At 55.8% G+C, this 21,418-nt stretch overlaps 7 protein-coding genes across 7 annotated transcripts; 3 read left to right on the forward strand and 4 right to left on the reverse strand.

The window, feature by feature from the left end:
• Positions 1 to 277: 277 nt before the first annotated feature.
• On the forward strand, positions 278 to 3,587 carry MKK02DRAFT_31844 (uncharacterized protein; the record flags this gene model as incomplete). The annotated part of the gene is made up of 10 exons (XM_053088385.1): positions 278 to 493; positions 571 to 918; positions 976 to 1,050; positions 1,116 to 1,342; positions 1,438 to 1,588; positions 1,654 to 1,916; positions 2,172 to 2,397; positions 2,488 to 2,626; positions 2,773 to 2,912; positions 3,138 to 3,587. 10 exons carry the CDS (start codon positions 278 to 280, stop codon positions 3,585 to 3,587), a joined length of 2,235 nt encoding a protein of 744 aa, XP_052948186.1.
• Positions 3,588 to 3,963: 376 nt separating this feature from the next.
• MKK02DRAFT_31845 (uncharacterized protein) lies at positions 3,964 to 5,046 on the reverse strand (the record flags this gene model as incomplete). Its single annotated transcript, XM_053088386.1, has 7 exons — positions 3,964 to 4,109; positions 4,182 to 4,321; positions 4,363 to 4,401; positions 4,469 to 4,691; positions 4,765 to 4,775; positions 4,840 to 4,858; positions 4,926 to 5,046. The coding sequence occupies 7 exons, from the start codon at positions 5,044 to 5,046 to the stop codon at positions 3,964 to 3,966; spliced, it is 699 nt and encodes a 232-aa protein (XP_052948187.1).
• Positions 5,047 to 5,637: 591 nt separating this feature from the next.
• Positions 5,638 to 7,069, reverse strand: MKK02DRAFT_22143 (Uroporphyrinogen decarboxylase; the record flags this gene model as incomplete). Its single annotated transcript, XM_053086527.1, has 3 exons — positions 5,638 to 6,114; positions 6,220 to 6,725; positions 6,904 to 7,069. The coding sequence occupies 3 exons, from the start codon at positions 7,067 to 7,069 to the stop codon at positions 5,638 to 5,640; spliced, it is 1,149 nt and encodes a 382-aa protein (XP_052948188.1).
• Positions 7,070 to 7,457: 388 nt separating this feature from the next.
• MKK02DRAFT_36161 (putative small nuclear ribonucleoprotein Sm D1) lies at positions 7,458 to 8,442 on the reverse strand (the record flags this gene model as incomplete). The annotated part of the gene is made up of 3 exons (XM_053089359.1): positions 7,458 to 7,759; positions 7,912 to 7,988; positions 8,429 to 8,442. The coding sequence occupies 3 exons, from the start codon at positions 8,440 to 8,442 to the stop codon at positions 7,458 to 7,460; spliced, it is 393 nt and encodes a 130-aa protein (XP_052948189.1).
• Positions 8,443 to 9,188: 746 nt separating this feature from the next.
• Positions 9,189 to 11,063, forward strand: MKK02DRAFT_23517 (WD40-repeat-containing domain protein; the record flags this gene model as incomplete). The annotated part of the gene is made up of 8 exons (XM_053086740.1): positions 9,189 to 9,451; positions 9,516 to 9,610; positions 9,664 to 9,742; positions 9,811 to 9,919; positions 10,024 to 10,196; positions 10,375 to 10,512; positions 10,707 to 10,933; positions 10,999 to 11,063. The coding sequence occupies 8 exons, from the start codon at positions 9,189 to 9,191 to the stop codon at positions 11,061 to 11,063; spliced, it is 1,149 nt and encodes a 382-aa protein (XP_052948190.1).
• A 5,358-nt stretch (positions 11,064 to 16,421) lies between these two features.
• On the reverse strand, positions 16,422 to 17,488 carry MKK02DRAFT_42806 (uncharacterized protein; the record flags this gene model as incomplete). Its single annotated transcript, XM_053092166.1, has 8 exons — positions 16,422 to 16,500; positions 16,552 to 16,701; positions 16,755 to 16,820; positions 16,870 to 16,909; positions 16,964 to 17,000; positions 17,059 to 17,188; positions 17,240 to 17,269; positions 17,382 to 17,488. 8 exons carry the CDS (start codon positions 17,486 to 17,488, stop codon positions 16,422 to 16,424), a joined length of 639 nt encoding a protein of 212 aa, XP_052948191.1.
• Positions 17,489 to 18,418: 930 nt separating this feature from the next.
• MKK02DRAFT_31853 (uncharacterized protein) lies at positions 18,419 to 19,294 on the forward strand (the record flags this gene model as incomplete). The annotated part of the gene is made up of 2 exons (XM_053088387.1): positions 18,419 to 18,883; positions 18,926 to 19,294. 2 exons carry the CDS (start codon positions 18,419 to 18,421, stop codon positions 19,292 to 19,294), a joined length of 834 nt encoding a protein of 277 aa, XP_052948192.1.
• Between the last annotated feature and the right edge of the window lie 2,124 nt (positions 19,295 to 21,418).

The raw sequence follows: 21,418 nt of genomic DNA on the forward strand, positions 1-21,418 counted from the left end.
ACATGACGCTGGTGGATCTGGCTGATATTTCAGACCAACCTAGCCTACACAAGCCGGGCGTCCTGTGAAGAGAAGGGGAGGAGTGTTCACTGTCGAAGAGTGTATCATGTACCAACTGCATCTCCATCTCCATCATCACATTCTTCAGTGATGGATCCGAGTTACGTACACCGACGCGCCTGCAGCACAATGTACAATCGCGTCGTCTCTTGTTCAACTCTTGTCCTGCCTTTCCTCCAGCTTGTACTGTGTATATCCGCTGAACATCGCTGCGAGCATGTCCTTCGACCGCCTACATCCCGAGTTGTGGAGCCATATCCTCAGCTTTTTCTTTGTCCCCCATTTCAAGCCGCTTTCCGGCTGGACCAAGGAGGAGGCGGTGGGGGAACCGCCGGAAGTTGTCGCTCGGCTTCGAGATGCAGGGAATGAGGGTGTGACCAAGAGGAGCGATATCAAGGCGACAAGTCTGGCTGTGCTGATGAGGACGAGCATTGTAAGTGAAGCTTCCGCTTGAGCTCTTCTCAAACGCTCGAATGCGCCTCGGGGTCAAAGATTTCGCTAATCCAGCAGGCATTCAACGAACTCGCTCGCGGTCCACTATACAAGCGGATCCTCACGGATGACTGGGTCGGTCTCAAGCGCGGGGCATTCATACGCGCGGAAAGACTCGAACCCCCTCCCCGTCCTGCTCTCGAGCCCAAGAGGAAACTCCCCCCCCAGCAAGTCCCAGAAGATTGCTTGCTCGTCTGCGATCTTGCGGTGTCCGAAAGACTTCAGGTAGTGATTCGCCATGGTCTCCCAGACCCCATCTTGTCCGCCGAATATCGCCCCGATCGTGAGGGTTGTGAGGTCAGGGAAGGTGTCCGGGTTGATGATGGTGACTTGGGTGTTGAGGGCTTCCGAGGGATCATCGTCGATGTCAATGGCAGCCTTCACCATCCCCGCCTCTAGCGGAGTGGTAGCGCTGACGATGAGCCAGTTCCGCCAGTCACCCCTAAAGAGGTCGAGGTAGGAGACGCCCCCGAATTTGGGACGGTATTCCAGTTGGAGGTGCGAACAGCAAGCGGAAGTTCCACGAAATGTGGCGGAGGACCCCGCTCAAGCATTACTGCCAGCGGGGCAACTCGGGGCCATACAGCCTACCTCCTCTGGTCGCTTGGACGGATGACATGCCCGGACTGCCCTCAAAGCCCCCTCCCCCATTCGTCTTCCATTTCCACGTCGGTCAAGTGAGCAACGAGATTCCGACCGGTCGCGTCCCCGTCAATTGGGCCCAAGACGTCCTCGACCCTTCCCTCCCCCGTCACTCCGTCCTCCCCATTATCCGCAAAGCCCTCGGAATGTCATACCACCTCAGGTCCCTTACCGTAGCCAGCCCACCTGCTAGTACCCTTCCCAAAAATATGGACTATGATATCACCATCTATGCAATCCAAGCGACCGCAATACGCCCTACTTTAATCCACCGGGATCGGGGCGGACGCAGGCGGTCTTGAGGGGATTCGACGAGAATCAGCGGGATGACGTGGACAGGGTGCAGGCGACGCTATTGAGGGACGTGCCCAAGGAGAAGCTGCTCAAGGATAAGGTGAAGGATAAGGTGGTCATGAAGCCTGCCGTCGACTACCCGCATTGCGTGGCGTGCGATTGGAGGTATGGGGAGGTGCTGGGGAAGAGTCTCTGAGGCGCGCCGAGGGAGGCGGCTGGAATAGGAGCGAGCGAGCGGTGTACCTACGGACCTGGGCGTGTCTTCTGCCAGGCGCTCACGTCGCGCCGGAGCGTGCAGAAGGGGGCGCTGCTATGCGTGGCGCTCGGGGCCAGCGTGAGACGCGGGGTGAAGCGGCGGCAGAGGGTGCCGGACATGGCAGACGGAGTAGAACGGACCATATTGATAGTACGGTGTTGATTCTAAGAGGGTTACGTCGCTGGGCTGCATGATCCAAACGTATTTCATGGAGTCCTTGTCCGCCAGAGATGGCACGAAGGGAATAGAACATGAGTGAGGGAGAAGCGCAGCAGCCTTGCTCGGCGTAAAGAACCGCGCTTGCTCTAGTCCGAACGGGGGCGTGTGCTGCGCTTAACTCGGCCAAAGCTTATTTCCGTCTCCATCTCACGTTCACCTTCGCCTTTTCTACCTCAGCTTGCATTTACCTACTCTGCTCTATCGATAGCGCTACCTCCTATGTCTTTCGATACCCTTCACACGGAGATCTGGCAGCATGTGCTCAGCTTCCTCACTCCACCTCAGCGCCAACCTCTCTCCGGCCTCACCAAGGAAGAAGCTATTTTCGAGATGCCGAATACGTTGAGCGACTCCCATCGGCCGGTGCACCGGGAGCGACGAGCCGGGATGATATCAGAGCGGACGTGCTAGCTACCCTCATGACAGTCTCAGCGGTAAGTTTGGCTACTTCAGGTTTGGCTACTTTACCAATTGAAGTCCAACCAGGGAATGCGGAGTTTGGGTCCGATGGCTGACGATATCAGGCTTTCAACCGGCTCGCGGCTCCCATCCTCTACAAGAATATCATCACAGACGACTACAAAGGCCTCACATCCTACATCCACCAGGAATCCGCCAAACCTGCCACAGAGTGCAAATATCCACTGCTTCACCACACCAAAAGTCTCCACCTCGAGTAGACGGCGAAACATGGGGACGTCACCTACCGGTCCATCATGCGGGACAGCCGGAGCTGGGTCATCATCGGGGCTAGCACTCGGATGGAGGCGATAACCACCAGATCCATGTTGGAAGTCTGCGACCTGCAGTCGACGATGTGCCGGCACGCTTGGCATACCCGAGAAAACACCGTCTTTCGCAACCTGGTCCATCTTTCCCTCGGAGCGGTCTTTGGCGGACAGGATGGGATATGGAAGGAGGTGACCAACGTGAAAATGAGGCCGTACGGGTACGTGAGGGGACCGGACTGGGCGGAAGAGGTCTGGATTGGGCGGGTGAAAGAGGCGTGTAGCGCAGCGGTGGAGGGGATTTTCCGCACGGTGCCGCTCCGACACCTCTGTCAAAGGGGGATTGCCGGTCCTCTCGCCCTACCGCCCAACTTTGACTGGGTCGACTGCTTCTACCCGCCCCCTATATCAGCAAACCCACTTTCATCTTCCACTGCTACTCCAAGATGTGCGTGAAACAGCTCCCTGCCTCCCCCGGCGCGCCCACTCGTTGGCTACAGGAAGCACATCATCCCGACGATCCCTTTCACCCACTCATTAACTCCGTCGGCGGGTTGATGCACAGCGTTTGTGCCGTCCCGGTCAGCCATGACACCAATCCTGCGCCATACTCACATCACCCTCAAGGCAGAAAAAAGGCTTTCGACGTCTCCATCTATAGCGGACCCTCAATCTGGCCGGCGGTCCTTCCACCTGACCCTCCACTCGCTCAATGGCCGGTCGGTCCTCACAAACCGCGACATCGTGGCGAATCAGAGGAGCAGGCGATGGTGAGATGGTCAAAGGTGTGGTTGGGGTCGATCCCGCGAGAAAGGCGATTAGCAGGAGACAAGATGGTTTGGCGTCCGTCGAGAGGTGGTCCGGGGTGCGAGGCGTGCGGATGGGTCTATGAGTGAGGGATAGGAGGCACAAAGGGGGATCGGAAGAATGTTGGGGCCGGAGGAAAAGGTTGGAGGACGATGAGGCGGAGGTGGACGTAGGGGCGTGGGCGGAAGGAGGTTAGCAGATGCTACATGGTACATTGTTACAAAATACAATATCTTTGAGAGGCTCGTGGCGCTAGTACTGACTACCTGGCGGGGAGAATAACGGGACAAGCCTAGGCTTATAGGGGTACGAAGTCGGCGAGATGATGAACCACGTCGATTTCCGGTAGGATCTTGTCCAGCTCATACGAGTGAAAGTGCGTGGGTCCGAAAGATCGAATAGGTGGACCCTATATGGATCAGCTCTCGTGCATGTATATGGTGCGTATATTCCAAATTGACTCGGTTATGCGTACATTTTGATGCCATTCTCCACACCCGTGGCCATGACCGCGTATTCGTGATCCGCCCACCTCAGGACGTGACCCTCCGGCAGGGTTTGTTTTGTACCGAATGTTACAGGAGACTTGTCGCACTTCAGGAACGCTTGCCCTGTGAAAAAGTTAGTGATTAACATTCTTGGCTCAACTTATCACAACAGAGGGGAATTCGCAGAAGGTGGACATACAGGCCAGTGATGCGAAATCATAATCCTTGCGCCCCACGCGTTCCAAAAGCTGTCTGTCTTATTACCCGTAAGCATCCACAGCGCATCTTCTGCGTCGCGATTTGTTTTAGGGAACTCCTGCAGTGGTTCCGGAAAGCTACAATCAGTACTGTCATTAATGGCTTGAGGAAGGCATACCCTCTCAATAACGCCGCTTGCTCGAACCCCGCGACCCACCTATAGCTATCAGTTTCCTATTCTGCCAGTCGGCAGTCTAAAGGGATCGCCCTGGGCAGGTACATACCATCCTCCAGGTTTGTAAGAGCTCGTCTGGGAGTCTGACAGCTTCAAGACATCGGCCGAGGCGATATCCACGTCCGAATATCCCCCGATGGAAGCGGGGCGCGTGATCCTGTATGTAGCCTTTTTGATGAAGCCGTCCCCTGCGTATGGAGCGTCCGCCCGCTTCTTCAGAGCTTCGTAGGCTATGATCCGCTTCTTGATGGCATCTTGTGACACGCGTGTGACTGCACACAGAGCTATACAGGAGATCAGCATTCGATCACAGCTTGCCAAGGCGGGAGTGAGGCGCTAGCCCACCAGCGGTAAACCTGTGAGATCAGCGCTGCACGTGAGAAGTTTCCAAACCTCAAAGTACACCGAGTTATTACATACCAGCAGGTCCCGAAGTTCTCTGCTCTGGTCAGCAATAGCTCGCCGAGATGGACAGAAATGAGCGAGAGGGATTGAGCATATCTGACTTTGAAAAATGTCTTCACGACTTGGGCCTTTTGAGGTATATAGCCGTGTATTCTGTCTGTCTGGGGCACGGGTGTCGTCGTTTCGGCCAGCCAAGACACTAGCTATGGACGCAATCGGCATGGTTCTGGCAAATCGTCCATCCGTCCATATTGGTGGAATGCTTGCTTACGCAGGATCACGAGTGAGAACCTCGCGATGATCAAGAGGTTCAGACGCGTTGTGTAGATATCAATTGTCGATTTTGATATCAGTATCAGTATGATGTATGATCTTGCAGTTCCCGAGTGCTTTTATATAGCATCTCGATTGACTGTGAGGATCAAGCTGCGCAGATGGAGAGAGGCAAGAAAGGGTGATCAGGGGATACGCTGGATCTCGTTCAGGATGAGGTTCAAGGGGAGATTGTGTCAATCGTTGACAAGTCAAAACATGGATGGTCATGGTTATCCCTTGGCGACTCCCCGTGCCTCTCCTCGTTAACCCCTTGCGACATTACACCGGCAAAGGGCACAGTGGCAAAGGATGTGTCAAGCTCGGCTCCAAACACTATAGTGTGCGTGATTATCGCCGCGGCGCGTCGCGTGTAGCTTTGATAGACGGTCAGGCCTGGACAGGGCGTCAGTATGCGTCAGTGCATCGCGAAAATCAGCTGTCAGACCTATACCCGGACCCAGACCCAAACCCAAACTCCTCTCTGCATCCCATCTACCTCTACCGCTTCGAGTACTTGTGAACGCACTCCAAGAACCACCCCATCATCTCCGGCTTGACATTCGGCGTAATCCCATGCCCCAAATTCGCAATCCACCCGCCTCCCGCACCCTTCCACCGCTCACACACCCGCTCGACCTCCTTCTCAATCCCCTCTTTGCCACCATACAGAACCACCGGATCAAAGTTTCCCTGCAGGTTGACCGTCTTGCCTACAATCTGCCGGATCTCTTGGGGGTCGACTTGCCAGTCCAGTCCGAGGGTGGCGTATCCGGTAGCGGAGGGATCAGAGAGGAGGGAAAGAGACGAGGGGGAGTGGACCCCCTTGGGGAAGAGAGTGATGGGGACTCCGGGGTGGCCGAGGGCGGAGAGGGTGGAGTGGACGTAGGAGGCGATAGAGAGGAGAGGGGGGAGGGCGAAGGTTTGGAATTGGTGTGGCGTGAGTTCGCCGGCCCAAGAGTCGAAGACTTGGAGGAGCTGCGGCATCAGCTAGAGCCTGTCTAATAGAAGAAGATAGTCGGTCCATGATGCAGTGGCAACGAGATAGTGGGGTGCGATCGGGATGAGAAGAGTATGACCTACCTGTGCACCCGCCAATACCTGCCCGACCAACAACTCCCCACACACCCTCGCGACCCTCTCCAACAACCTCTTACTCTCCTCCGGATACCGATACAGCCACCCTTTACTTTTCTCGAACGTCTTGCTCCCGCCTCCTTCCACCATATACGCCATGAGCGTCCATGGCGCCCCGCAGAAACCGATCAGCGGCACCCGCCCGTCCAGCCCCTTCCGCGTAAGCGTGATCGCCTCAAAGAGGTACCCGAGCTCCTTGTCCACATCGACGTGTTCCCGGAGTTTCGAGATGTCGTCCGGCGTGACCAAGGGTTCCGGGAAGACAGGTCCTTTCTCGGGCTGCATGAGCACCGTCATGCCCATCGCTTGGGGGACGACGAGGATGTCGCAGAAGATGATGGAGGCGTCGAGGCGCGGGTATCGGTCGATTGGCTGGAGAGTGAGGGCGGAGGCGAGCGCGGGGGTCTGGCAGCATTCAAAAAAGGAGTGGTCTTTGCGGATGGCGAGGAATTCTGGGGGTCAGCTTTGGTGAAGGCGAAAGGGTAGCGCTCGAGCTCTTGAGCCATTCAAGAAGGTTTTAGGCAACTCGACCCTACTGATATGGTGACTTTCCCGCCCATGCAGTACCTGCCCCCAGACTCTTCATCCTCCTCACACATCCATACCAGCGCCGTCTGACGGTCGACTTACCAGGCAGATACCTCCCCGCCTGCCTCATCACCCAAACCGGCGCACGTTCCGTCTCCTCCCCCGCCGCAGCGCGCAACAACAAATCATTTTTGAGCGGCGGGAACGACGCGAGCGTGTCGCGCCAGGTAGACGCGCCCTTGAGGGTGCATTCTTGAGGGGTCGACATGGCCTGTATTACTGGAATAGAAGAGGTAGATGCAGCTGCGCTGAGGTAGGGCCAAAAGTTGGCGAAGGATCGGCTCGAAACCTTCCCGGTTCCGTCGGAAGCTGGAACATCGCCCGCTGCCGCTGAGCGCTTGCGCTGGCTGGTATCTGCTCAGCGCTGACTGACCGCCTGACCGTTTCGGACAGAGTGGCCTACTCTTCCTCACGAGGTCAGTGGCCTCGAAGAGTACAGTCGCGGCGACACAAAGTCGAGCTTGATTTGTATACATAGACTACCACATACCACAATACCGAAATCTTTCCTCTCGACCGGGTGCTGGACCGCTTGCCACCGCACACTCAGCCTCCGCTTTTCCCTTCTCCCTTCTCCCTCCAATCCTACACGCCACCTAGAACCCCCTTCCTCTCCCCCTTGGTGGCCCTCCCCTTCCACCTCCCCTCCCTCCTGGTCCGCCCCTCGGTGCCCCCCTTCCTCCCCTTGCACCCCTTGGCGCCGCCCCCTCTTTCCGCTTCTTCGCCCTCGGCGCGTCGTCCACCAGTAGTGTGTCGAGTGGGAGAGAGTCGGGAAGGATAAAGTACCGGATATTGTTGCCTCGGATGGCTATTGAGTCTAGGGATAGAGGGGGTCCGGGGTGGGCGCGGGGGGTGAGCTTGACGGATTTGAGGTGGGTGTTCATTTGCGGGTCGACGGCTGTTGAGGGTAAGGTAGGCGAGAGGGCGAGAGTGAATAGCGAGGCAGTGGTAGCGAGCGGATATAGGATGAGCGATGTAGCGGGAGGAGATGTACCGAGAAAGGAGCACGATCAGCATTTCCCCTTATCTGTATTTGTTGATTTGGCTCACAGGTGATGGTCCCCTGTACGGCCGACCCATTTTTCAGCTCGATCGTGACCGTCTCGTTGTTGAGCTTCATCAAGAATCTGCAAGTCAGCCGAGGTCGAGCGGATGGGGCTTTCTGCTGCGAATTGTCTCTTTGGCCCTTCCCTCATCTCCCTTCTCCTTTCGCCATTCCGCCCGCCTCGGCAGCACCACCAGCCCGCCCAGCGGGCCAGCTTGCCCGTCCCGACGTATTCTCGTAGGACGAGAAGGCTGGGAGCTCGCCCGCTCCACCGACCCGCATCAGGTCCTCATGCCCTGACTGCCATCGTAATCCCTCCTCATCCTCCTGTCATCTCCCCCTACACACTTCCTTCCTTCGCCCAAGCCACTACCCCGCCCAAGCCACTACCCCGCCGATCCCCTGGCAGCTCCCCATGGTCTCCCATCGCATGTCCCGTGACTATCACGTCCATACCCCTCCACCCATCCTTCTCGGTCGACCGGTCGATTTCTTTCCCTCGAGTTCGGGCTCTAAGCTTACCTGACGAGCTTCATCGTGGAAAGACGGAGTCGGAGTCGAACGCTGCTATGCCGTCAGGCAATGTAGTACTTAGGTGTGGTGAAGGTCGATGGGTTATAGGACGAAGAAGTACAGTACAAAGGTGAAGGTGAAGGTGGTGGTTGAGTGTGCGGGGTTTCGGAATTACGTTTTGGCTGGTGGGAGGGGGATGACGGCAATGTGGCACTTCGGAGATCCCGCACATACCTCCGCTGGGTGAGCGGCGCGTCCACGAAGCAGCTGCAGCAGCGGTTATGGCTTCTTCACCCTTGTCTTACCCCTTCGATTTCGCTCTATACTCCTCTTTGTGATCACCCTAACGGCTACACCTACACGCGGAAAACGGCGTCCTGCACAAATAATCCGACTTCAAACGTCACGAACGGTCGGGTATCGCCCAAACTACGGCGGTCCGGCTGCGAGATAACGATCTCTCGGTCCACCAGCGTCTCTGCTGCATCTCTCCAAGGTTCCAAGCGAACGTCCGGTACCCGAATAGACGCGCTGGTATTCAGTACTGTATCACAGTATTCTCCTAGCAGATTGCTCTAGACGAGCCACGAAATATCCTTATAATCAAACGGACCAATCCAACAATCAACTTCCCTCCCGGCTCCATCTTTCCTTACCCTCATCCCCGGCCCACCCACTCCTCTCCCTCGGCCAGCCTACAGCTCAAACTCCGGTACACACAGCCCCCGCTCGCCCCTCGGAATACACTACCGACCCAGCCTCCCTCATGATGAGCTATCACAACGGCTACCCCTCCCGCTCTCCCGTCCCCCGCGGACTTACCCCCAACGGCAACTCTAACGGTCACGCCAACGGCCAGTCCAACGGCGGTGCATATGGAAACGGAAACGGAACCGGTAATGGCGTCGCCAACGGAAATGGCAATGGCAATAGCGCCGGTCCGTCCGGTCCTCAGGGCAATAACTCCCGTGTCCAGCCTCTTCTCTGTTCGGGCCATACCCGCCCGGTCGTCCATCTTCAATTCTCAAATCTGTACGTTGCTCAGCTAGCCGAATCGCTTGCATGTCTGTCGAGAGGATGTAGCTGACAACGATAGTCTAGATGACGGTACCTATATGCTGATTTCGGCGTGTAAAGATGGGAGTCCGATGCTCAGGAGCTGGCTCGGAGATTGGATAGGCACCTTTATCGGTGTGTCCTCATCTGCTTTGCCTTTCCAAGCGACGGGCTTGGCTGACCTACAGGGCATAAAGGTGCAGTATGGTCAACGAAGATATCGCAGGATACGACAAGAGGCGCTACGGGCGGAGCTGATTATTTCGCGTGAGCTTCCTCCGAGCTCCCTGTGTTGACAAATAACACGAGTGAGGCATGCAGCTGACGGACGACAGGAAGATATGGGACTGCAACTCTGGCGAAGAGCTCCACTCGTTCGCACACAAACATATCGTCCGGACCGTCGCGCTCAATCCTCAATCGCAACCGCAGTATCTCTTGACAGTGAGCTCCCACATATCCTTACGTCCTCTTCCCCCAGGACTCCCATGCCATCTCCGATGATGTATGGGGATGCGGTGTGGTCTGGGCAAAGCTGATCCTCATAGGGCGGAAACGAAAAGAAGATCCGGCTCTTTGACCTCAATCGTCCAGATGCCGACCCGCTCATACTCGGTTCGGACCCCGAAAAATCGTGCGATGGGACAGTACGGAGTCTGGTTTGGGATGATAGTCAGGGTGGGGCGGTGGGTGTTAGTGCGAGTGAGGATGGGACTGTTCGGTGAGTTTGACTTCGGGTCTATGCTGGGTCTTGAGGATGTCGGTGGCGGTACGAGCCAGGGCTGGCGTTGGGGGGGCGGTCCGTCGGGAGTAGGGAAACAGGGAACAGGGAGGTCAGGACGTATCGGGAGTAGAATGGGTGAAGGACTATGGGCTAGAGCTATAGCTGATACGTTCAGATGGTGGGATCTCCGCACACTTTCTCAAGTCGCCCAGCTGGACCTGGGCGATCCGGTGACTAGTATGGAGCTGGCACATGGAGGCGGAACGTTGAGCGTTACCGCAGGGAAGAATGTACACTTTTTGGATATATTACGGTGAGTCCTCCTCTCCACTTGATTCCTTGTTTCCTTACCTCTCGTCTGCTCCTACTCGCTTTGACTGCTGCGTCAACCTTTTCGCCCTTCCTTCTCCTCCCTCCTCTTTACTCTCACACCTTAAATCTATTTTACTCTCACCCCTTGATCTACACCTCGTTCTCCTCCGCTCGGAGACAAAGCTGACCCCTCAGGCAACACCCCCCAGTAACCATCCCCCTCACGCATCAACCCACCTCCGCCTCCCTACACCCTTTCCTCCGGGACCGGTTCGTCGCTGGAAGCGCAAACGACCCCTGGGTGCGCGTATATGATTTAGATTCCGGGACGGAGAGGGAGGTGTACAAAGGGCATCATGGGCCTGTGCTCTGTGCGAGCTATAGTCCTGATGGGGAGGTTTATGCGAGTGGGAGTGAGGATGGTGAGTTCTTCTTCTTTGACTTATTTGCGGAAACGGAGAAGCGGCAGGGTTGGGCTGACTGGCAGGTACGGTTCGGTTGTGGCAGACCAACCCGGGCAAATCTTACGGTCTGTGGCAGAGCCAAGAGTGAGGATAGGCTTAGACCTATGGATCTATGTACGACGAATAATCTCGACTTCATGCATAATACGCTATACAGCCCCGCTGAGAATGGGGATACTCACGTTGACTGATGCTGCCGATATGCGAATTGAGGACATCACATCACCCTCATGGGCGGCAAGGCCTAGGGCGTCTCTTTTGTCCTACCCCCTTGGGCCGAGCTGGCCGGAGAAGGGCATGCATCGAAGATCCTTTCTGGCTCTGTGACCTCGTTCGCGATACGGCGTGACCTCTGCCCCACTGAGCCGAGTCCTCCTTACATAGGCCTATAACGACATCCCCTCACATGTCTCGGTTCTGATTCATTCTTATCCCTCACTGCTGACTACTGCCTTACTCATCCCTGCCCTATCTACTACTTCTCCGTCAACACACAAGGACTAGGACGCCATGCCCGCCCCATTCGAAACCAACATTGCCGACAGCACGTATCTCGTCGTGACGCGAGAGTTGGTGGACGAGGACCGAACACTCATTACGCTGCGCCGGGAGGGAGCCACTGCCATGTCTCTGGAGGACTTTTGCGCAATGCTGCGCGGCGCCCCGCCTGGGAGCATCACTCCTGCGGCCATCCGTGTCGTGAGACGGGGTGTCATGACCCACCTCGATGAGTCCGCGGATGAAGACGACAACCCGCCGACGTTTCCTACCTCGGCGGGGTACATTCGAGAGCTGCTCCAGCTGCAGGAGGCTTTCGAGGCGAGCGTGAGGGATGGGAATGATTCGGCGCCGGGCTCTGAGGATAGCTCGGATGAGGAAGCATTGGAGCAGGAGCCCGAGCAGGATTCCGATCAGAATCAGGGTCAGGATCAGCCTGGACAAGCCGGCGACGCGGTCGCCAATTGAAGGGCCGTACAGCTGTACTGACAGACTGATGTCCAGAACGCTATTTCTCACTTGGGATGGATGTCTTCTTACTATTGACTTTGAGCTACCTGACAGATGGGTACTATACGAGTGCTGACCCATCATCTGCCCTGACTGATAACCCGTACCTCAATGAAGAGGAGAACCCAGGCGGGTTACACATAGCTGACCCTGGTCCGGCGTCGTACCCCAGGGCCTTCGGAAGAAGTTGATGGCGTGTGATCACGTTGTTTGACGCAATTGACGACCAAAATGAGAATGCCACATCATTAAAGGGAGGGGTACATCTTTTGTCCTTCCTCCCCGTTGGTCACGCTAGACGATAAACCAAGGACTCGAGTTCTTTTCTAGTCTGAATGTGGAACGAGGTCAACTGGGCTTGACCTTTGGCTAGACTGCCTATCGTCCACTCGGAGATCGCTTCTCGTATCGACCTCTCCTGTCACTGCCCATTTGCCACTGACCACCCTTACACTTGCTCTATCCAACCCTTACTTCTTCTTTCTTGGTGGACATCAACACCATCTCCGCTATACTGGGAGACCCCGCCGATACGCTTATCATACCGACAGCTGGCGACGACGACGTGCCCAGTACATTGGGTCCGAACGCCTATACGCCTACCGTGCTGACAATTCGCGACGACACGGTTCTCACCTTTACCAGAGACGTAAGGGGCCACACGGGTGCGAACGAAGATATACCCATTTACGTTAGCGGGGGCGGAGCAATCAACATGCCCCTCGAACGCTTCTGCGGAACGCTGGAGAACAGGTCTATCGTTCCTTCGGATATCCCGATCGTACGACGTGAGCTCCTTCAGGAGTTTTTCCGTGCGCTGTGGGTGACCCTGGAAGCCAGGCCGCAGGACGCCGAGAACATCTGGGCTCACCCGCCCAGCTTCACCTTCACTGGCGAAGAGTTTCGCGCTTCCCTCGAGCTGGACATGCTGCCGGACCATTCGCAGGCTCGCGATGGCAGTACTGATTTCCACCATCGATCAAAGGGGAAGATAATGATGGGAACTGCGGCTTCTGCTCAGAAGTTATATCTGAAGGCTCGGGCGGAGAGGGGATTGGTGATCTTGATGTGGAGCTCATCACAGTCTTCATCCTTATACCTTACATTGGCGCAACATGGGACCCCATACACTCGGCATCGATCAAGGCAGTACCTTGCTGACATTCACAGCCGGTCCCAATGGCGCCATCACGATGAGCGTCGCGGGACAGACTGACAAGTCGCTCGAGGTAGTCTGCCAGACCTGGTACGATTGGGCGAGGGCTTCTGAGGACATCGACACCCTATTGACCGTCCGGGCGGCGAGGAGCAGTGAAATCATCGCTGAGGATGTGCGCAAGTTCATGGAAGGCAGACTCCACGGCAAGCCTCCTACCACCAACTTGACGGGCAAGGACTTGCAGCACCAGATCGCTCAAGCCATGAGGAGTCGACCACGTCAGTGAGGTCTGAGATTGTATACTACCAGTACCCCAGAATTCCTGTCTGATTGGGGAATGTAGCATTAGGGGATATAGCAATAGCAAGTGTGGTGATGGTCAGCTGAGTGGTCTAGTTTGCGGTCCTGGGACGAGCATGTGTTACATGTGCTATTCAATACTGATTGCTTAATCCTGTCCTTGCCTAACTTCTGACGCAAACAGTGCGCTATCAGCGGGTTTATATCTTATACAGAATGTAAGGAGGCAGTGTGTCCATGTGACCCTTCTCTTCTCGCTCTCCACGGGCCGCTGGCACCTGGTCTGGCACTGACAGCGATTGCGGAGTTGGTCAGAGTGCGACCCTTTGTCAATCTCAGACGGGAATGTGTCGGAGAGTATCTCGTTACTGCGGTCCTCTGCTGTTTTTCGGGTGATTGTAAGGCCTTCCAGTGCACATCACTGTCACTCCGATACAGTGATGACTGAGGTCTCCTTTGTATGTCCCCCATATTCACTGTCCGATGGCCGCATGACTGGGCTTCACAGGAGCTACATAAAGGGCCTCAGGTCTCGTCCACTTGCTTTTCAAGCTTACCACACCAATCAGCAAATTCATACGACACGTCTGATCCATTACGTCTCACCCTTGAAGCACTTGGCCCAAACATGACAAACAGACGGCGAGTCTCCTTGGTTGACGTCGTGATGGCTCGCAAGCTCCGGAAATCAATTGAGGCGAACCAACCGCGCCGTAGGCTGACCTCGCTCTCGGAAGGCCCTGATCGGGCCTTACTCACACTAAGCCGGGGTCCTCCAACGACAGACGAATACTGGGGATCAACTTTGCTCGTCAGCGGTGCTGGAGATACCGACATGCGGTTCGAGCATTTCTGTTACCACCGAGTTCTCAACACGGAAACTGCCAATCCCACTGCTGGTGAGGATATCTCCAAGGCGATGGCTGACCGCAAAATGGTACGCATTCAAAAGGCATACGCAGAGATCCTCGATCGACTGGCGCAGGCGGCTGCGACCTCGATCGACACAAACACAACGATCCAAATGACAGGGCACGGACTCAGGATGTTGCTTCAGGACAAGCTAGGGGAGAGTGACACAGGCTCTTCAAGCAAGTAGGGCGGATGGGCATGCCCTCGTCAAGCTTGTTTTGGATAAATGGATGCGGGCTCTCAGTCGGAGGGAGGCTGCAGCGTGCGAGTAGAGTCGGAGAGGCCATGCAAGTGTGGGAAGACTGTTGTGGAGCCTCCCGGCCATCCACCCATCTGATCTTCATCAGTGTCATATTGGACATGAATCCCTCTTCTGCTGGTACTCATACGCTGCGCCCTTCCGCTCAGTTGCTGATCTTAGCAGCAGCTCTATTGATTGCTGACTGATCTTGTCGTCGTCGTGTAGCTACATGGTGCGCTATCAAGCGGCTTGTCCCTCCAGGGGTGTGCGGTACCGGTGTAGGAACGCTGAGTGGCGAGGCTCTTAGCCTGGATCGGTACATACTTGGAGCTGCCGATTGGCTGTTGCCGTGTTACCTCCTTGATATTATGCTCCAATCACGAGGACCGATAGTCTCAAGATAAGACGGTGGGCATGTGCCGATGCTCCTTTGTCATAATCTGAGACCCGGCAGGCTGTTGAAGTTTGGAAGGTAGAAGTACAAAAGCAGAATAAAGATGCATTGGACACGATCAGGTCTACTTATATAGTCCTGCTGGCGTCGCTGCGTCGCGACACCGACGCGACGACACGACGCCGACGAGTCGCTGGGACGTCGCTAGACGACGTCTCACGTCTCTATGTGCTATAGGATACTTGGGTGGCGGCGTTGCCTCGCCGCCACTCAGCGCCGTCAGTCCGACACTAATGTAAAGTGTCCGGACACCCGGACAGACAATTCTGTCCGGCCCGTACAGTGACTATCCCGGATATTCACCTAGCGCTATCTCAGATCTAGTCGGCGCCGGCGCGGCGCCGCGACGCCGTGACGTCGCTGCGACGTCGCAAGGACATCCAGCGACGTGCTCCTGTTCTGAGATCTGTCGGCGCAGTCGCCCAGCGACGCGCCGCTATGCTCCTACAGCCAACACAGGCTTTGTATTCATACCCCGCTGGGTGACTTCACCATGAGCCAGGCCGCATTTCTGAGTCCTGACATTGTCACGAATATACACCACATCACTTGATTCACTATCCTGCTTCCCAGATCCTACACACCATCACATATGATGGCTTGACCGACATCTCTCACAACCATGACGACAGGATGTTTACCTTTCGCCTGTCATCCGGTCCAAATCACGGGTCGACTTCACTTTCGGTCAGCGTCGAGGAGTACGACCCCATGTCCTTCAAGAGATTCCTCGAATTCCTGGACGATCACCCCGGCAGGCCTCAAGATACGATGCCAGAGGACGCAGGTACTCTTCAAGAGAGACAGCGAGCAGAGCAGCGCCGAAACGCGATCTTCGAGGTCGCGCAAACCACAATTTTGCAACGCCTGACACACCTAGCGGAGGAAGGCTTGGACCCATCGTTTGTAAAGTCGGGGCGGGATGTCTTGAACATCATCAACAGGCTGGCGGAGGAAGTGGAGAGTCAGAAAGACGTTTTGCCCTGAGTGTACTTCGGTAGTCGCTGGACAGCCAGAAAGCGGAGTGGAACGCGCGTGTCTCATCGCGCGATCGTCGTTATGGCGATAATGTTACTGTCTATATAGATTGGTCCAGTCATTCATACTCTATCATCTGAGAGCCCAGGCCCGCTGTCTGGTCCGCAATAGAGCAGAGAACAGACATGCGGCAAGGCGGATAAGGCGCAGTGTCCCCACGCCGCTCGTAAGCTATCGCAACCAGCTCAGACTCTTCACCTAGTAATGTATCCCGCAGCGGCTTTTAAGCCCTATATTCCCGTATGAGTGCATCTCTAACTTTCAAAAGCAGGATAGTCCTCATTGGCAGCATACATGATTGAGGGGGATTGTCCGGATGGGAAGGCTGATTACGTTAAAGAAGCAATGCGAAACCGGCAAGTACAGCCCCAAAGATACCTGCACTAGCAGCCATCGTAGAATGTCCACCCGCACTGCCAACATCAGCCCCATCCCGAAGCCAAGGTTGAGAAGAGAAAACTCACGCAGCACCTTTGCTTGACGCAGCAGGGGAAGGAGCCGTACCGCTTGCCGCCTCGGATCCTGAGGAGGATGCTGGAGCACTGGAGGCCGGAGCAGCGGAGCCTGAAGGGGCGCTGGAGGGAGATCCGCTGGCGCCGGGAGCAGGTGGGGGCCTATACTATCAGCTGGTCCCTGCAGAGCCGAGAGGAAGATCAAAATGGCTCACGCTGCGGCAAGGGCTCGGGCGAGGTACGCCTCGAAGGTCATGTTGCCGGTAGCCGGGGCGTTGATACTGGCATGTCAGCGGCGATCAAATAATACTGAAGAGATGTTGAACGTACGACATGACCATGCCAGTAACGCAGTGGTTACCTTGGGCACCTGAGAGCATCAGCTTTTGTCTACCATTTACCTCTCATACAGCATGGTGCTTACAGTAGATCCAGATGGGCTTGGTGTCATTGACGAGGACCTCAAACCACAGCAGTCAGCGCTATGTCCCTGCACGATCATACCGGGTGGAGACTTACGTTGGATGTCCTGCCAGCAGTGATATTGGCCGGCCTGAAGCCCGAGAAAGCATTCCCGCCCGCAAGCGGAACGCAGGGGTTGAGGAAGTTGGACTGGGAGACCGTGTGATTTTTCGCGACAAAGGTGAAGCTGATCGTCAGCCGGGCAGACTACCTTATACTGAGGGAGATAGAGACTCACTTGACTGTGTCTCCGACACCGATATTGATACTGCATTGTCAGCTGTACGGCCGGGAAAGGGATCAAGAGATGATGAGGACTTGCATGTTGGGCGTGAATGTCTATCGCATCAGCTCCATGCGACAGTGCGAGTAAGCTACACGGGATAGTACTCACGTTGGTCCCGTTCAAGCCAACGACAACCTGCTGGGTCGCGGCCATGACTACCGAAGCGACCAGAAGAGAGGTAGCGACGAGTGAGCTGAGCATAGTGAGATGTTGTGATATGTGTATGGATGAGAGTAGGATGTGAGGGTTGGCATGAAGGAGGGAGAAGATCTGCGCGCATATATAGCCTCATCAACGCGACAAATGGCTCAACTACACCATGCTGCGGCTGTCCTTTGGCTGGCCCGCTGTGTCCGCCCCGCGTTTCAGGTCTGAGATATACCCACCCGTTGCGGTGCAGAGGGCCCCCTTTGGTATCCCTCGACGAACGTCCGTGTCGATCAACGGGCGAACTCTGTGAAGGGCGGTGCTAGCGGTGCTTGACGACGCAGATCCCTCGGACGCATTTCAGATCGTCCACCGATACATACTGCCAATAGTATCTCAGTGCACGAGGCACCTCATGGTCATGGGCATTGTACTACCAGCCCATATGGTAGATTACCAAGCGGTAGGATTGCCAAGACTGCGGCTATTTCAGGCCGCTTTGCAGATCTTTTCCCCTCCTCCCAACACACACCACCTGAAACAGGGTGAAACGTGCGGAATGCCGTCCGCACGAAACTCGAATCAAACTTTATATTCTGGTGTCCGCCTGTCTGAACTCGGTGCACTGTCCCCAGTAGCACTCGCGGGCGGAGCGCAGTGCATCCCTAGCTCTATTCTGTTCCGGAGAGCCGTAAAACGGTGCTTCTGTGACTGTGACACTGTGTCCCCTGAATGTGAAGAACAGCAGCGTGCAAGGGTTCGAACGTTCATTGCCATGCTCACTTCCCTGGTCAAGAATTGCCCCATTCACAGCTCCCATGTGCCCTTCAGCTGTGTAGAAAGCATCACACACACACTATAGGTGGCCATAGACATGTTTTAGGAGCTGCACAGCCTTGACTGTCCTATATCGGGCTAGGAAATTAAGAGCGAGACTGAGCTGGTCCGTCCTTTCTGCTCGACCCCTGAACATTGCACAGCTCAATGATACTGTCAAATGCACAGCAGGAGATCCCAACAGTGAACTCCGACGAAATTCAGTCCGTCGCGCTCCGCTCCGAGATGCTACACACAGGCCTGTTTCCTGCTCCGATCACGCCAGCCTATCGGAGTGAATCTCGAACGCCAGATCTACGTATAAGCCGAGGCGGCACCGGGGCGGTGCATACTCGAGTCACATCCGTTGATTACCTTTATGTCCCAAAAGCACACGTTGTCTTTCAGCCACGGCCCCGCCTTCATGCGCTTGCATCCCTCACCCCTTCGCTCATCGCTCCAGCACAGATACCAAAGCTTCTCACCCTCATGTCCGCTGACTCTCACGCAGTCCACTTGCGGGATATCCCCATTGGTCAGAGATATCTGATCTTCTCCCAGCAGTCCGGCTTAGAAGGCAGACCAGAGCTGGTCACTTGCATCACCATCGCTTTCAACAACACCGCCGGGGGCGTCACGCAGAAAGGCACACAGCGTCTTGACCGCTTTTGGTAGTGCAACCTCGCTCGGAACCCGGTCGCACCCACGGCCAGTATCAGCGCTGCCGATATCGAGTCGGTGTTGCTATCAGAGGGGCTGTCCCTTGAGAGACCACTGTACTACCTGGACTCTGGCTGGACAGGACTGCAACAGAAGGCTCGGGCGAGACGATGGCAGAGTCAGAACGCGTCTGAAGGCATATCCCAGTCCGCGCAGCCGCGGGAGGAAACGGGGATGACGTGCAAAGGCAGCGGTGACATCACCATGGAGGGTACGACCGAAGACATCCAGAAAGCGGGTCTAGGTGCGGTGGGGAGCTTGACATGCGTCAGAGACATGGCGGAACTGAGCTTGGAGAGATCGTCTGAGACTTGGCGGTCGTGATCGATATGAGCTCTAGTTGACTTTAGACGATTCATGCCATCATTGATCACTCTTAGACGGGCTACGTGGTCGTGGCGTGACGAGGCGGGCTTCAGACCGGAGGGCAGATCTTCCTGTCAAAGCCCGGGGCCCAAGGCTCAGCACCGCGTGGATTCCGATCCTTTATGATGGCTCGAACGTGATCTGGTGCCACTCCTTTCCGATCTCATCCCCTTTCTTTGACAGATGACTTTTCCAGCTAGATTGTGCAATCAGCAGGAAAATGGCGTGACCAAGCGCTGGGCTCTGAGCCGGAAAGTCTAGCTAGATCGTCAGAGTCAAAGGAGCACGTCAGCGCTGGATGATCGTGGATTTGCCACCCATCCGCCTCAAAGTCTCCGCTCTCCTTATCATCATCGAGTCCCCTGACTTTCCACTCCTCTCCTCCTCGAATCAATCGTACGGCACAAGACACTTTGCCACTCATGTCTCAATCCGCCAATGCAGCGATTGTCCGGCCATCAATGTCTACCCCAGATGGCAGGACATACCTCGGCTTCAGGCAGACGGAATGGCCGAGAGCAGACGGCACGACTGATATCATCACTTACGTCGTGCCTGTGCAAAAAACCAGCTCTGGTGTCGAAGTAGGCCCGATGCGTATTTTCAAGGATTTCTGGTTCGCAGAAATGACAAACTCTTCCGACCCAAGTGACATCCAGCCGGCCGACGTCATATCGCAGCTGGAAGCGAGAGGTTTTGTCCCTGGAAAAGATACTGCCGGTCCCCATGCGTCTGTGCGCCGAGATCGTCAAGAATCTTTGGATGAGCCGCAGCGTCAACACTCAAGGAAGCACCGAAGACGTCGATCGAGGGCCTAGTGGTCAGACGGGGAATTCGACGATCGTCTTTCGGTCTGCGGGCCTGCCAGTCGCAGCGAGAGTCACGCTGGAACGCATCATGAGAATGGATCAGACTTGGCTGGAGTAACGAGAATAGTCAGTATTGTTATATAGTCTGTGAGGTCCGTCGAAACGCCATGTACTTGTTAGATCTGCCGTTGCATGTACAATATTAATACACTGCCGTATCGCCGAGGCGGACCCAAGTCTGACCATCGAATTTGGTGCGCACAGGTAGCACTGCCCCCCTTCCCGACAACAATGCAAGCGCCCTCGTACATTGGGTGTAACTGCTATCAGCGTTGCAAGAGATCGCGCCGTGCGGACCTTCCTAAGGCCTGACCGCGCCAAGTTACTGCATGATGCTCGAAACGTCAAATAACTATATGAGTGCTCCTTTCCTCGCCAACCCTTACCTTGCCAGATCGGATTAGATTGCGCATTTTACGGATAGATTGTGGCGCAAGAGTCCTTGTGGAGCATAAGCAGGCAGTTTCTGGACGAGTAGCGTTTCCGGCCAGCAGCCTGATCGAGTTGGTGGCCACCAGTTGCCTTGTTGCGGTCCGAACGCGTATGGGTGTTATTCCTTTGGTATGGCGGCTCATGTCATTGGTACATGGCACTTTTGGCTAGAGCGCAATCTAGGAGCCCAATGGCGTGATCAGGTGTGGTCTGGACCGGAAGGCCCAGCTAGATTGTCACGGTCAAAGGAGAACGAAACGAATGTGTACATATTTGCCACCCATCCCCCTCGACTTTCACTCTCTACATCATCCTCCAAAGCCCCCATTTTACTCGACTTCACCCGTCCTCTTCACATCAGCCGTACGCAAGAAGATACTTCGCCACTCATGCCCTCGTCCAACCCCAGCTTCACCGACCCCAGTAACCGCCCGGATATCGATGACTCGACACAATCCACCGGCCGGTTTAATTTGTGTACGACTTCCAAATGAGCAAAGGCCCCTCCCCTGAATCTGGGTCTCCGTAGGGACAGCGACACCGGGAGCTGAAGCCTTGGCCTGAACGCAACCCATTCTCCTGGCTGACTTCTGGAAGAGCATGCAGGAGGATTACCCGCCGACCCGGACAGTAACTTCACCAAAAGCCTTGACTCCGACGATGTTGCGTCGCTGCTGGTCTCGGCACCCCCCCACGGGCCTGGACTGAGCTTGATCCCGCCGCGGCCGCGAGGAGTGCTGGTGCACTCTCATCAAGCTCTCGGCTTCTTCAGCCGCGTTCT

This window comes from Dioszegia hungarica, assembly GCF_025882075.1.
Source record: "Dioszegia hungarica strain PDD-24b-2 chromosome Unknown MKK02contig_6, whole genome shotgun sequence".
NCBI lineage: Eukaryota > Fungi > Basidiomycota > Tremellomycetes > Tremellales > Bulleribasidiaceae > Dioszegia > Dioszegia hungarica.